The sequence below is a fragment of the Triturus cristatus genome, chromosome 4_2 (assembly GCF_964204655.1).
Source record: "Triturus cristatus chromosome 4_2, aTriCri1.1, whole genome shotgun sequence".
NCBI lineage: Eukaryota > Metazoa > Chordata > Amphibia > Caudata > Salamandridae > Triturus > Triturus cristatus.
The window spans coordinates 516,965,503-516,981,909 of NC_140586.1; the positions used below are offsets into that span (position 1 = coordinate 516,965,503).

General features: G+C 44.6%; 1 protein-coding gene across 1 annotated transcript in view; it reads right to left on the minus strand.

The window, feature by feature from the left end:
- Positions 1 to 1,828: 1,828 nt before the first annotated feature.
- Positions 1,829 to 16,407, minus strand: part of SELENOF (selenoprotein F) — a 153,461-nt gene continuing 138,882 nt past the window's right edge. The window contains exons 4-5 of the mRNA XM_085602125.1: positions 8,809 to 8,858; positions 1,829 to 2,886 (exon numbers count right to left, since the gene is read on the minus strand). Coding sequence (XP_085458251.1) covers positions 2,755 to 2,886; positions 8,809 to 8,858 — 182 coding nt within the window. The 3' untranslated portion in view covers positions 1,829 to 2,754. The remainder of the gene's footprint in view (positions 2,887 to 8,808; positions 8,859 to 16,407) is intronic.

Consider the following 16,407-nt stretch of genomic DNA (forward strand, 5'->3'; position numbering starts at 1 on the left):
CGCTAGGCCTGCTGAACAAAAGTACCTTGATCCTGGTTGTTACAACAAGATGTGGGCAGCAGCTGAATGATAAAGTGTTGATCCACCAGTCGAGGTGATGCGTCTATTTTCTCCAGTTTCGAAGACGAAGCACCAGCTTCTCCACGCAGTTTAGGGGATGCGGTGATCGTCTCTCACAGCAACGGCGATGTAGTGGTTCCGATGGGTCGCATCAGATGGCGATGCGCTGGTTCCAGATGCGATGCCCCAGTTCTGTTCGCGCAACAGTGTTTGAATCAATTCTGCTTTATGCAGCAGTTCTACTGGAGCAATCACCTGGATCTACTCCCAATGGAGCAGGAGCAGGGTGCGAGACTTGAATATCCCTGAATCTCAAAACAGCCAGCATGCTCTTTGACATCACTTTTGGTCCACGTATGACAGTCCAGTTCTTCCTCAGCAGGACAGAGGGTAGCCGGCAGCACAGCAGAAAAGCGTTTCTTCCAGAGCAGCAGTCCAGCAGAGGGGCCGTCCTTGGGGAAGCACAGCAGTCCTTCCTGGCTGGGTTTCCTTACAGGTCCAGTAGCGTCTGATTTAGTGGAGTCAGAGACCCAGAACGTATACCCAGTTGTGCCTTTGAAGTGGGGTGACTTCAAAGAGGGGCTTTTAAGTGCACGGAGATCCTTCCTCCCAGCTCTGGCTTCAGACTCGCTACAAGGGGAAATGCAGACTTTGTGTGGGAACAGGTGTGTTAGCTCCTCCCTCCAATCCAGCCCAGGATGGCCCATCAGGATGTGGATGCCCCTCAGTCATACCTAAGCTCCCTTTGTGTGTGGCTGTCTAAAGGGAATGCACAAAGTACAGCTGTCTCCTACCCCAGACGTGTATTGGAAACAGGCTGCAGGCACTTTGGGCTAAGGGACGAAAACTGCCATCTTTCTAAAAGCGTAGTTTTTAAAAGGGGGAGTGATAAATCCTCTTTATTGGTAAAGATGAATTTATCATTAACGTTCCAGTGATATGAAACATGAAAGAGCTTCTCAATCAGGAATTACAGCTTATAAGTGCAATAAGGAATTCCCAATGTTAACCTATGAGAGGGTTGGCCTCTCAGTAGCAAAAAATTAATTTGTGTGTTTTCACTACCATGACATGCAAAACGTAAAAGTACATCCTACCTTCTGATTACACAGCACCCTGCACTTATGGCCTACCTTTGAGTGGCTTGTATGTAATGAAAGGGGAGTTTAAGGCTTGGCAAGGGATTTTAAATTCCAAGTCGAAATGGCAGAGTAAACTGCACACACTGGCTCCGCAGTGGCAGGCCTAAAACATTTTAAAATGCTACCTGCGTGGGTGGCACACACAGTGTTGCAGGTCCACTAGAAGCATTTAATTTACAGGCCCTGGGCACATGTAGTGCACTGAACTAGGGACTTCTAGGTAAATGAAATAGACCAAACATGCAGATGTACCAATGAAACCATGCACATGCACCTTACCACTGGATAGCAGTGGTAAAGTGCTCAGAGTCTTAAAGCCAACACAAACGTAGTCAGAAATAGAAGGAAGGCAAAATGTTTGGGGTGACTCTTCACAGAGGGCCATTTTCCAACACCGAGAAACAGTGTCCCTTCCCCCTGCAGTATATCTTAAGATGTTGTGATTCAGATTAAATGAGGATAATCAAACCAAACTGTAAATTAATGTCCAAGCAATCCTCCACATTTTAATTAGTCCCCGAGTAACCAGAAAAAGTTGTGGTGGAACATCCAGATGGGAAATATAATAGTCAACTGAAACACGGAACAATAATTTAACAATAAATCAAAACTCACAAACACTTCCATTCTAACATAATTGTGAATATTTCTTTATTTTATATAGCTTTTACCACTTTTTTCCGGTGTTTAGTCCTACTGCAGCACAGTTATACATTGGTGACAGTACACATAACATCAGGCTCGCACATGCCTCGATAAGGTTTTCTGTGGGGCCTTCACTAAAGTGCATCTCACTTAATAACGACTGCAGCACACACATTTTGCTGCATCAGAATGAAAATTACAAAACCATTCTGTACAGTGCATTCATTATAAACTGAAAAGACATTTTAGATATTTAAAAAAAAAACAAAAAAACAGAACAGTACAAAATTCCTATAAATCCAAGGGCCATAAGTGTGAGTTTGTGCATCTATTGAGATACTTCTGATCTTTGCTTACACCAATCAAACAGTAAAAAGGCATGGTATAATTCCAAAGATTATTAGAAGCTTGTTTCCATATTTTTATAATGCCCCTTACTTATAAAATTCACCATCACAGAATAAACTTGTCTAAAAGAGATACAGAGTACCAAAGTTACTGCATGTTGGCACCACACTACTTCCAAGGACCACTAAATCTTCAGGAAATGTTAAAATTGGAAATGTGAAGGGAATATCTCAATTTCCTCGGTTGTGATGGTTCTTGGTTATACACACATCCACACCTCAAGCTGTCCCGTCAAGCGTTGGTTTTCTAGAATTTCTAGTAGATATAAGCTCTGCTTCAAAAAGGGAAACAGTAATACAAAAAACGCAGAACTACCACGGAACAACTTGAGATCCGACATTGTATGGCTAATAAAATTTGCAGTACCGAGATTATGAATTCAATGGAAACAATTCAATGCAATACTTTGCTTTTCACACAGAAGGAATGACATAAATTTCATTATTGTAATCTACTCAAATATGATCAGGAAACATGATATAAAGACTGAAATTCTAATTTAAAGGTGCTCCAATTTTTCACTTAAGAATTCTTCTACGCTGTCTGTATTCCACTTGAGAATGCTTAGTTCTTCAGAGATGTTCCCATTGTCGTCCAAAAGCTTAAGTACAGGATCGGAGCCACGAACATACTGTAAATAAAGCAGTGGGAAAATGTTAGCTTTGCCTGACAATCCAACAGTTATCAATAGACAGCTGCATAACAATCCCAACAACGTTGATATTACAGAGGAGGAAATTACCGTAACCAATTATTTCCAATCAACCCTAATACATCCATTCCAAAACCATAAACGTAAAGGGGGGTGTATTACTGAAAAGCATCCACTTTAAGTAAAAATCAATAACAAAACACGTAAACTGCTGACTGAAAATGCAGATAAAATCTTGTAGACAATACTAGAGTTAACAGTGGAAGCTCTACCTTACAAAACGACGAAGGGCCTGGAGAAGCCACCCTTGGTCTTTTCTGAGAGGACTGTGAAGAGATGGACGAGCCCTCACTTTCCTCAGAAGACAATACTGAGTCTTTGTCTTTAAGCCTCTGCAGCCAAATTAAGAGGCGCCCCTCACGATCTTTAAGGGTCTTGGAGGAAAAGGTATGACATACCTTACATTCCTTTGAAGAGTGGTTTGGATAAAGGCAGTAGAGACAGTCTTTGTGTTGATCGTCCACATGAAGTCTCTTTTTACCACAGGAAGAACAAGACCTAAAAATGTCCTTCTTCGGAGTATCTGCCATGAGGAACTGAAGAACTTCACCCAGAAGATGGAAAGTTGAAGCTAGAAACCCAGGGAATCCAGAAACAAGGAATGCTGAGCAGAGCTCAGTAGAGACTCCCTTAGCACGACGTGCGGTAGAAAATCTGAGGGACTAGAGCTCCTTCCAGGAAGGTTCTAGAGGGTGGTGATAGCGGATTGGCTACTCTCCAAAGTTTGGTAGTTTTTTACAAGAGGACGTGGATATGTTACTAAGTTGAGGCCTTTGGCCTATTACTCTATATGTCTACTGAGACATTACTTTATTTATGTACCGGGAACTCCCATCCAGACGACGGGGAATGATTCAGGCATGTGAATCTATGAAAGATACCCTAATACTGGATAATCAGATATCTCTAACATCATATATGGTTCCAACCAAGGAACAGTGTTCACCATAATATAATGGCGCACAGAGCGCTTATGAAGGACGGCAGCCTCACACTCGGCTACTTCTCCTGTTAGAAAGGCCTGCTTTAGCCAGGGAACATCCCTCCTTCCTATACTTTAAGGCTCTGCAAATAATTTGAGGTGGATTTAGAATAGTTGGTAGTAAGGTCGATCCCATCCATGAAGGATACAAAAATATCAAGTAAGAGCTGCAGACCCTTGGCTGTGCGTGACAGAAGAACAGTGTTTCCCACTGATAGAACAGGCAGACGACAAACACCCACACTTGGAACATCCACTCGGAGTCTAATAAAGCTGATTCCAGGCCGTTGATGTAAAGAGTCAAGAGAAAGAGGGCTAGGATGTGCCCCTGCCGCACCCCTTTCTTCAACTTGAGAGACTGTGTGCATTCCCCATTTGCTCTGTATCTAACAGAAGCAGATATATCCTTGTGTATACCATGCAAAAAAGAGATCAGAGCAGATCGACCCTAATGGCCACAAGCATGGCCCAGAGCTTCTTTATTAACTAGGTCAAAGGCAGAGCTTAGGTCCATTAAGACGATAATGACCGCGCCCTCCTTTGCCCTGGTGTATTTCGCTATTAAGTTAAGATTCAAGATCTGATCAATGGTGCCCCGTACTGCTCTGAACCCATATTGGGCTTTCGAGAACACGTTCTTATCTTTCACCCAGGTGGTAAGGTAGTCCAACAGGACTCTACCCAGAACCTTGACCTCAATGTCCACCAACAAGATGGGATGGTGGCAGGTGGGGTTAGCCCTGTTACCTTTCTTAAATACTGGGAAAATGATGTAGTGCTAGCAGTTGGGAGGAAGCACCCCCCTGGTGAGCGCATTGAAGTGCTGGGTCAATAAGGGGGTCCAGAGGTGCACTTCTGATTTGAATAAATCCCCTGCGATACCATCGAAGTCCGGAGCCTTGCCATCTGGGAGAGACTAAATGGCCTTCCTGAACTACTCCTACTGAAAGCAGAGAACAGTTTCTGCCCGCTCAGCATGCAGAGGAGCCTCGCTAGACTGCGGATCTTAAATGGCACCAAAGTGATCCGTCCAGGCCTGGGGGGGAAATGGACAGTGCCTGCACACTTACTTGATCTAAGGAAAAAAGGATGATTCACAACCTTCCAAAACTCTGCTCTATCGTGCAGAGTGCTGGCCCAAGGAACTTATCCGATAACTCCCTCCTAAGTGACTTCTGCCTCTCCGAGTGGGCCACGCGATAACAGGCCATGGGCCTCCTCACTTCCTCCCTGTTACGAGGTTCCCTGTGCAGGGAGGCCATGAATGTACTATGGGTCTGGGAACAAGCCATAGTAAACCATCTGCTGGCGGAAACAGGGTGAGATAAAATGTGGGCAATAAGGTCAGTCTTAATAAAATCAATGTTGGCAAAAGCCTGCAAAATGTTGGAGTCAGAGGTCCCCTGAACGAAATGGGTACAGAAAACCTGATGACGAGAGGATAGAAGCGAGCGAAGGAGGTCCACTGGGACAACCTTGACCCACTTAAGTCTTCTACCCTGTGCTATAAGTAAGAAGGGTTCCTAAAATAAACCATCAGGTGCAGCCGGGGACCACCTGAAGGTGGCGAAAAGGGGATTGTGATCGGTCTGGGCATGCCATACTACCATGAAATCAATCAAGGACGCAAAGAGGCAGTTAGAAACAAAAATATGATTACTAATGGATCTAGAGTCTGCCGATTAAAAGTTGGGATCTGCACTGCGAGTTTTCCACTTATTAAAAAGATTCAGAAGGTGAAAATTCATGATGCGTTAAACTTGTCCCCAAAAGGAGTGTGCTTCAAATTAGCCTGATCCAGGTCCCCCAGGTCGCTATCTTGGGACGAGTCCCCATACAAATTAAAATTGGCGCAGGCTTGAAGATTAAAATCTCCCATCAGGAGAAGAGCTGTAAACCTAGGGGAGCAGCAACTATGTTGTTGAGGAACTGACCCAGCTCACTCAGAGCTACATTAACCCCACGTGGCAAATGGTAGATGTTAACCACTAAGACCCTAAGCTGATTTCATAAGGTCAGGAACACTAGTGTGAGGAAAAACAGCCTTCTCCATTTTACACCCTAGGCATAGTTTAATTAATGTGGGTAAATCCCCCTTGGCTCTGCTTTGATTGGAAGGCAGGGCAGGTGAGAGAAACTAGCATAACCATCTAGAGCAAGACAGCCCCCAGTATGCCACGTCTCGTGCAGGCATAAAATGCATGCAAGACAAAGGAGGTCTGGGCACTTTGTCCACCAACTTCCTTCTAATCCCTGCAATGTTCCAACTAAGGGCTTGGAGGGTAATAGAGGGGCATGGAGAGGAATTGGGTAAGGAATCGGCTGACCCGGATCCCAGTCAATCGGACAAAGGATCAAACTGGTTGCTCAGGGTTAAACTAGGGGGCCGCAGAGACAAGGGGTCAAGGCGATTGTTCAGGGTTGCAATGGGGGCCTGGACTGATGATATCGCACAATGAGCCTGGGGACCCTGCGCCACAGACTGCCTCTCCAGCCATACCTCCACTCAGTACACAAGGCACAGGGTTCGTAGAAACAGCCCAAGGGGAGTAAGAGGATGTTCCCATCTTGCATCGGCCCATGCCTGAGATGGCCCAACATGTCTCCTGCCTGCCACTTGTTGGAGAAATTGATGCAGAGGAGTCCTGCTCACCCCTCACCAACTGATGATAGGACGGAGGTGGATGATAATTTGGGGCACAGAACACAGTGCCGGGAGCTGGGACAGGGCAAGGAGGGGGGCACTAAGAAGGTGAAGGAGGTAGATTGTTGACAGTGGGGGTGATGGAATTACGACCCAGACCCTCCACTCCCCAGGTGAGAGGGGTTAGGATCATTAAGACAAGCACCACAGGGGACACTGGACACAGCCACCCAATTTTTGGAGGACCCCCTTGAGCTAATAGGAGTGGGCAGGGATGAACAGATGATGAACAGTCACCCAAATTGCTGGTGAGAGTTTCCACCTTAGGCAAACTAGTAAACGAGTACTCAAATGCCCTTACAAGAAACCCTTCAGTTTTGTTGTCAGAGAAAGCACCTGTGTCAGACGCAGGCAGGGGTACTGGGGGCTCTGCTGACAAAAGCATTCTTCTTCTTCGGGGCGACAACACGTCTCCTGCGCTTGTACCTCAGGCTGACAACAGGACTGGGCTGGGGGATATTCCCCTTAGGAACCTCAACTGTATAGCCTCCCACCCCAGTGGTGATAAATCAGCTATGTGGCATTGAACCGGCTAGCAGCCACGGTCTCAAGTTGGGAGATCATGGCACCCCAAGGGGCGTAGCGGGCCCCACTTGAGGACTAGCAGTACCCAATAGGGGAAAGCCGAGGCCAACCCTAAATTTGGATAGCCTTCTTTCCGCTAGCTCGATCTCTTTGGAGACTACACCCACTGCACGTGTCAGGAACCCCTCAATGATAGTCATACTGGGGTGACCTGGGGTGACCTAGGATTAGGCCCGGTTGTTTTCTTTTTCCCTATCCTAATGTCCTCAAATCTGAGTAATGGGCTGGCTCCACTGCTGATTTAAGCCTCCCCACAAGGTACCGCAACGGAGAGCAAGCGAATACAAAAGGTTACACAGAGAAAAGAAGCAGCCCCTTGGAACTTAAAGAGATGGAGCCAGTGGAATAAAGAGTTAGGACTTGCAAATGAAATACTGTCAAAAAAGGCAGTCAAAAGGAGGGACACAGGCCCTCCTGTGTAGTACAGATACTGAAGATTGCGACCAAACAGTCGGACATAGTCTTTGGGATAGGTGTGTGTCACAAGAGCAAATAGAACAGTCCTTCCATGCAGCCCAAGAGGTCTCACTGACAAATGGGCATAAAGGGACTCGGAGACTCAAGCAGTAGGGCAGACTAGCAGACAAATACCTCCCCAGCTGATGGTCCATCACCAGATGTAACCAATTAGGCAAAAGCCAGCCTGGCGCAAGGCCAAGGGGGTGGCCCTGGCCTGACAAGTCATGTGCAGCGGGTGAAGCGTTGGCGCTAAATAGCTCTTACGGGGGTTGAGGGCTCCTCCACCCGTCAGGTGAGCTGCTGCAGTGCCTCCTGGTGCATCTGGTTATGGAGCCTGAAGTCCCCTGAATAATGTTCACCGCAGTGGGAGTAGCATTGGCGATAAATAGCACTTACGGGGATTGAGAACACCTACTCCTGTCAGGTCAGCTGTTGAAGTGCCTCCTGGTGCAGATGGATAGTGTCCTGCGCAGCAGATTAAGCGTTCGCGTTAAATAGTGCTTACGTGGGTTTAGGGCTCCTTCTCCTGTCAGGTGAGCTGCAGCGGCGCCTCCTTGCACGGCTGGTTATGGGGCCTGAAGTCCCCCCTTGATAGTGTCCTAAACCACAGAATTCATACACACACACACACACACACACACACACACACACACACACACACACACACACACACACACACAGGTTGCAGAAACCTTGTATCCTGATATCACAAACGATTTTCAGCCATACGTCAAGATAACAGATCTAATCTTGGGTTTTTGACAGTAAAACTATATATGCACGAGCCAATTAACACAACAATAGAGCTTCTAGACAGAAGAGGAGGTCGTTAAAAAATAGTTTTTAATATTGTAGCGAAATAAATTAAAAGATGCATAAATAGAACTTCGCAAAACTGGATAAAACTGAACTCAGACCAGAGAAGAAATTACTAATACACAAAATATTTGAATATGTTGTTAGAAACCGTTGAAAATCGTCTGAAAGGAAGGATAAATTTGTATGTCTTGCAGCCTAAATAAAAGAGGTATATAATAATCGGAATCCTGCTGAAAAAATGCTGGTTGAAAATATCAACAGAAGGAAGCAATATCAGTTTCCTTTGACGTACCTTGATTTGCAGCCCCTTGAACATTTTCGGTTTGTCGCTCCTGACAAAAGCTAAGAAATCAAAAGAAAACAAATTTAGGTCTGTACATTTTGTTACTCTTAATTCTGTAATGTATTCCAAACAATTTCGTAATTGGTTAAAATGGGACTTTGGAGATACTTCAAAATTGACAGCAATTCAAACTTTCATATATTTAGATTATTTACATTCCTTCTGCAATTTAACACTAATATAAATGTACTGATTTGGTTAATAAAGGATTCTATTTTTTATATTAAATCACATTATAAAAAATATAATTTCACACAGTCACATTCATTACTACATCACAGGCAGTAGCTTTACTTATGGTTACATATTTGAATGAGAACTTAAAAAGTTAGGGTAGCACAGAGGAAAAAAGTGGAACTTTTTTCGGTCCTGAAGAAAGCTTAGCGAACGTGCAAAAATACGCTGAAACATGTCGACCATTTGTTTATATTCACCTTATCAAACCGGATTGTCCTGGTGAACCTAACCAGCCAGCTAACATCCGTCACTCTCTTTTAACGGTCACTGGTTTCTCCACCATTAAAAATCATTTTTGGATAGAACCCGTCACCTTTTAAACTGTACTTCACTCCCAAACACTCCCATCCCTGTACCTGGCCCAAAAAGACCAGCTCCGCTGTAAACCAGGCGTCGTAGCACACCAGGGAGGCACTCGGCCTCCTTGGTGGGAACCCGATGAGGAAGCATGTCACCAACCAGGTTGGTGAGTGAGGGTTCTTTTAATAGAAACACTTCTTTCCTCTGTGCTACCCTAACTTTTTAAGTTCTCATAGTTGCTCTTTTGTTGATTCTGAATACATAGTCAAGGGGGATTAAGAGTGACTCTCTCTCTCTCCTGTTGTTCTTTACATATTTGAATGACCATTTAACTTGTAAACCGTTTGCCTATATGGAGGTACGAAAATATATTTTCATATAGTTCTGAAGCAGGTCCAATGTCTGTTTTGCAAGGCAAGGTTTGTGTGAAACAACTAACAGGTTTATCAATGCTCAAAAACCTCAGTTATTTGCTAGGACCCCTCTAGACCTTAAATGAACATCAACAGTGGGGAGAACGGATTAAAAATAACCCTCTAATAATGTGTTTTTTATTGCTCTTGATGTGGACGTAAATACAAAAGAGCATCATAAACCAGTGACGCTCACATCCTTTCTCATTGTTTTTGTGCAATAAGCATCAGGCTTTCCTAGTGAACAATTCAATTTGTCCTTTATTCGGTTTTTGTATATTTGAAGAAAAAAAAACCCCATAAAAGTACATTTTAAAAGAAAGAATTTACACAAATGAAATGATTTGAAATTTCAAAATATGTTCTTCTAGTAAACCACACATGAAAAAATTCATCTACAGCTATCACAATTTTCACAATTAATAGAGTGCAAAAATAAAAACAATTAAAAAACATCTTATGCTATACGGCTAGTCAAAATAAGTATAATCCTGACGAATACATTTCTCAGCTTAGTCTAAATTTGGCCTTTGTCTGATGACAGACTTCAAAAATTTAGCTATGGCTTTAGCAGAACATTCTTCATCCAAATATTGGAGGGAGAGAAATGCGATGCGACACCTTTGAAAACCCATAGTTTTTAAGATTGGTATAAGCCAACGTTTCCTTGATTCACAGTAAAACTTACAAAATAAGATTGTGTGGATTGTAGATTGGGCAGAGACATCGTCACAGGCACAGGTTTGTAAATTCTTTCCCTAGTCGTTAGTCATTGGAAAAGTGACCAGACGGTGGAAAATATCCAACCTAAACCGCGTTAACAAAAATCTTTCATAGCTGGAAAGATTAAAAGTTAAATAGGGTTGGATAGACAAGGTTGTTTGAATTAATAACATATGTTGGACTGTTATTTTGCTGGCCTCATTGGTCAGCCGTAGGTTTTTTAAGTGCGTCAAGCAGTGTTTTTTGAAGGCTTTTCTAGAGCGTTCTGAGATTAGGCTAGGAGTATGATAATAATGCGCCATATCCAAGTCAAACAAAAAGTTTTTAATATAGGCTATCCATCCAATCTTATGAGCATTCTCTAGGGAAATATAGTCCTGAATAAACCCTTGGCAGAAGATAGTTTTATCTGATGACCAAATACGTTGCCATAAGAGAAGAGGTTGGATTTTAACTAGGTCTGTCAAATAGGACAGACCCAGTTCCAAATGGCACGAATAGATCGCAGTACCCTGTGGGACAGCGAGAAGAAACCTTAAAAAACTATTTTCAACCTTTTGTATGGCTTCAACCTTCCCGTACCCCCACACGCCGGCCCCGTATGTTGCAATGGCTACGCATTTAGCTTTATATATCTCGATGAGTTCAATGGGAGGCCTCCTTCCCAATCTCCTCGAAAAATTAGCTAACGCGACTGTTGCCCTCATAAAAAGCAATTTTCTCGACTCAATAGCCTGCCTCCAGGAACCTTAATCTATTAAAATTCCAAGATACGGGTATGTATTAGTGCTCTCAAGTTTTACATTATCAATAAAAATAGCCTTAATTTTCTTAATTCTGGAACCTGAGGACATAACAAAAGTTTTTTTAATGTTAATTTTCAGGTCCAGGTTGGCCATAAAAGTGCTGTATCTCACAATGGCACGTTGTAATTCTAAGGGGGTGTGAGCTAAAATCACGGCATCATCGGCGTAGAGTAAGGCCGGTATTGGGCGATTGTTAATACTAGGCAGGTCCTGGCACCCTTCTACCATATCCTGTTCCAGGCCATTTGTATAGAGAGTAAAGAGAAAGGGGGCCAGGACACAGCCCTGCCTAACCCCTCTCTCTACCCTGAACAACGCCGTTAGTTCCCCCCAACACCATACCTCACTCTTGCTGTGGCATCAGAGTATAATTCGTGCAAAAATTTTACAAGAGACTGCTCTACCCCATAATCCGATAAAGTGGACCATAACTTAATATGACTATCACAATCGAAAGCTGCCGACAGATCAACGTAAGCCATATATAAAGCCCCCCCCCCCCCCCCCCCTAGCGTTTACGCACTTGCCCATCAAAAGAGACAAGTTGAGGGCTTGCTCAGTAGTACCAAGTCCTTCTCGGAACCCAAATTGGATATCTGATATGATCTTGTTATCATCCGCCCACTGCTGGAGTCACTCTAGGATAACTCGCCCCACCACTTTCCCCAGAGAGTCCAGCAAAGAGATGGGACGGTAAACAGAGGGGGATTGGCGGTCCTCTTTTTTAAAGATGGAAACAAGAATGGATTGTGACCACAAGTCCACAAGCCCTACAGCACAGGATGCTCGTAGGACTCTGGTCAGAATTGGGGTCCAGAAGTCCATGTTGAATTTAAAAAGATCTATTGGGACCCCATTGGGACCTGGGGCCTTTCCATTTTTGCTAGCCATCACTGCATGCTCCACTTCTTCATGCTTTTATATCAAGAGCAATCGGAAATGGAGTTATTTTTAACTCAGTAATGGTTGGGACCTGTACATTATGTGTTTCTTGCCCATTATGGGGGGTGCCAAAAGTCCGCTCAAAATGCTCAACCCATAGTTGTTCATCTATCGCAACATCAATTTTGGGCTTGTCTCTAGAATCTGACAAAAAAGGTGACTGTATAAATGCCCAAAAAGCTGCACTATCTCTTAAGGTACAAGATTTATGGAGTTGAGCCCATAGATCCTTTTTCAGTTCTATTTTCCTACGTTTTATAACCCAATTGTATTCCCTTCTAAGAGTGACAATTTCCTGAGTATCCCTTTTTAGGTCTCGGCCTGCGTAGGCTGCGCTTGCGCAGTCTCGCCGGCGAGATCTTATGTCCCTTAGTGTGGGGCTTGAACCCGCCCCTCTTCTCCATTGGCTGGCTTCCTAAATGGGGGAGAGGGGCGTCTGTCCATTTAAGCCCCGTCATTTTCGGATTCGGGACGTGTTTTTTTGTTTCTTTCTCTCCTCTGGAATGTAAACATTCCAGCCAATGGAAAGAGGAGAGAAAGAAAAACACGCCCCCGAATCCAAAAATGACGCTGCGTTTCTCCGAGGCATTTCTGCTTGACTTCGGAGAAAGATGGTGGTGTTCATGGCGTCATCCCCGTCCACGGCCCGGCTGGTGCTCGTCCCCTCCCCCTGCTCTCGGCTCACTCGGTGCTCCTGTGTCCGGCTGCTGCTCTGGTAATGCTGGGGAAAAATACGTTTTATAGCCCTCTAAATGTATCTCAGATGTAGCTCAAGTTTCTGATATACAGAGAATACTAAACTTGTGGACAAAACTAAGCCAAATATCATTCGCCACTTTTGAACGCAGACCTGCAATGTTCCAGTAAAGTATACTCATGTTAGAGTTGCCCCAAGAGCTAGCATGAACTTGGCCTGTACTTGGATTCTCCTCTAAAAGATTACGCTAATCTTACTGACCGGAATTACTCGGTTGTTTCTGTCGGCTGAACCCAAAATATGTAATAGATTTTGAGTATTCTCAATCGAAGTGTAAGTTTCAGGAGTATTGGTGGTGATAGTTTTAGGCCGTTTAGGGGAAGAAATCACAACCACCAGATTAGGGATCACACTATCAATTGTGCCCTCAGTACTGAGTCAATCCACCCCCTCTAACTCTGAAAGCCTATCAAATTGATTAAACGGAGGAATATTAAATCTGGTTCTATGCCCCTCCATCATACCTTTGTGCAGGTGCCCCGTTTGATGCTTGTTTAATGGCAGAGAGGGAGATGTGACTAACCACCCTTCTATCACTGAAGTTAACAATACAGTCCCCCTGTATATCCTGGACTCCACCCAACGTAATCTTCTGACAAATAAGATTTCTCCGTACATGTTTAACGGGAGGGGTCTATTCTTATTAAGCCAGTATGTAACCTTATTTTTTAATTCAGAGTAAGATTCAGTTTTTGCGAGATTTAACTCCCGGACACCAGATAACACTACTGTATATGGGGATGATTCTGGGGGTAAGTCAATATGTGTGAGCATTCTGTTAGGTTTTACAGATGTAAATGATTCCTTAACTGGGTAAACAGCCTTGTTGATCTGTCCCACATGTCCCGGAACCTTATCCACCTTGTCCACCTCACTCTCCCCAGCATACATACCCCCTTTTCAGCCATCATAGTCCCACACCCAGAAAGTTTATCAGCCTGGCCATTTAATAACGGGACAGTTGGGATCGCGGAGGGTAAGGATAAGGCGATCGTAGCGTTATGATCCCTAGTTGGGTCTGTAGTTAGATTTTGTGTTACTATGGTCAGGTTTTGTATACTGTCTACTAGTTGCCTTAATGTATCAGAACTAGATGTTATTACTTGTTCTAAAGCCTCTAATTTTTCACTGATCCGTTTAACCCTTTCCAAAAGTGGGGTCATCATAGATTTCATAAGATGTACTACTTTTTCCATAAATCCTTCCATAAATTGGTGTGAAAAAGATGGGGACTCTGCCTGACTTAACGCTGTTGCAGTTGGTGAGGGCGTATTGGTCAATGTAGATGTTACAGTTTGTACAGGTTGGATCTCTGTAACAACTGTTTTAGATTTTTTGCTATTTTAACGGTCTTAGGACATCTTCCCCTCTGTTTACTCCCTCCGCATTTTCTTTTTAGTACGGGACCTTGCCCATAAGCTGTTTTTGACAAATAATTTTTAGCTGTAAACCTTGTAGGAGGATGCGGTGTAGGCTCTTTAGATGTAGGATCTAAGACTGATTCAATACTTGTGTCAATAATACTACTGACCTCCCTTATTACGTTTATATTGGACAACACCTCTAATGATCGGTCATTACTATTCCCCTTATTTGCGTCAGCATGAGATATTTCTTTTTCAAGTATTACTGGACTAATAGCTGTCGCTGTGGGGCCCAGGGAAGAGCGTTTATCAAAAAGAGGTTCTAATGACAGGCGGCGTTCAGCGATGGCTATTTCATGTTCCAATACTGTTGCGGCCCTAGTTAAGTATTGGTCCAAAGTCCCAGTAACCCCCCACCTTTCGCTATTTTCCTCCCTTTCCCAGCATGTGACGTCATCTTCTCTAGCTACGTGTACTTAAAGTGCCCCAATCTTACACTATGTAAACATGTATCCAAAACAATAACAGGTATAGCAGGTATAACAATTATATACACTTAAGATGAGATAACCCAAACTGTCAATAAATATTACTAAGATGTCCAGAACACCGAGCACCAATATTCAGGGGGTGGGCCCGGCCTTCTCCAATCTACGACAGGCACGCCACGCCCGTGCTGCGCTGCAGGAACCCTGCAGTGTTTTTTCTTTTTAAGCGCCTCACGCTGCGAGGACCTCCTGCCTCGCCGCTAGGGTGCTGGAAGCTGTAATCCTGCTCAAGCCCGGAACCGTCAGAACCAGCACCACAAATTTCCCCCGCCGACTGATGGCAATGGGCAGGTAAGGCTCAGCACTCAGAATAGAATACAATAGAAGGATTCCCCTCAAAGATGTGGGACTTGTCCGGCCAGAAAATAGCCTGAGGGTTACAGACAAATTGCTGCCAGCAACTGATGGTAGGAGGAGGTGACAGGCAAGGCAATGCAGCAGAGAAGGCAAGAGAGGCGGGCACACAAGATCATAGACTCCACCTGATCTGTCTCTTCAAGCTACCTCCACAAAGCTGACAAAGGTCTCCCACAGTGCAGCTCAGACTGCGTCGCAAAAGTCGGCAAAAGCCAAAGTACGGAGCCACCAGATGGCAGCTGAGATCAATCCTCCAAGGCCAAACACCCCTCTCACCTCCAACTCGCTCCGACTGGCTCATGGTCCTCCTCCCACTCCCACTCCCGCTGCTTAGCCTATACGGCTCCGTGTGCCTCTCCAAGGCGGAAAAAAGCCGCAAGACACCACGGAGGGCTCGGTGTGGGGCTCAAGATAAAGCCCGCAATGAGCAGCAATGAGCAACGACTAGCGGACTCAAGGGAACAGAATCCTGAGGAAGCTTAATATTCATAGAGGGTGGGCCCGGCCCGTCTTCCAACGGCCTCGGACGGGCTCAGACAGGCCCGTCTTGGCCCAGTCTTCGCCCGGTCGGCGCCCCCGCGCGCGTCTCAGCGCAGCAGGTACACCCGCGTCTTTTGAAGCGCTCGTGGCTCCTCCCGCGGGGTCGGCTGTCAGGGACCTGGGCGAAAGTAGCAGTTCGGGTTTCAAAAACAAGGGCTCCCTAGTGAACAAAGTAAGAGTAATGTATGATATAAGCTTGATACTTACATGCAACTACATACAGTTTATAAAAAATAAAATAAAAAAATAAAAACAAATTGTATTATTTTGCATGAAAAGCAAGCAAAGCAAAAAATACCGACAAAGCAAGGTTGCACAAAAGTAATCCAGTGTCACATCACCAGGTGTTGCAATACGGGCCATGTATTCTGGTGTGGAGCTGGCTGGACATAAACCTTACACTGTTCCACTATGGAGCTCCATATCCTCCCCCCGCTTCCCGCACACACACACACAACCAGACACCACAGCCACACTCAGGTTCTTTGGGTTGGGGGGTGGGATCATACACGTCTAATAAACCTCATTAAAAAGCCCACATTTTCACCAATATCTCAAACA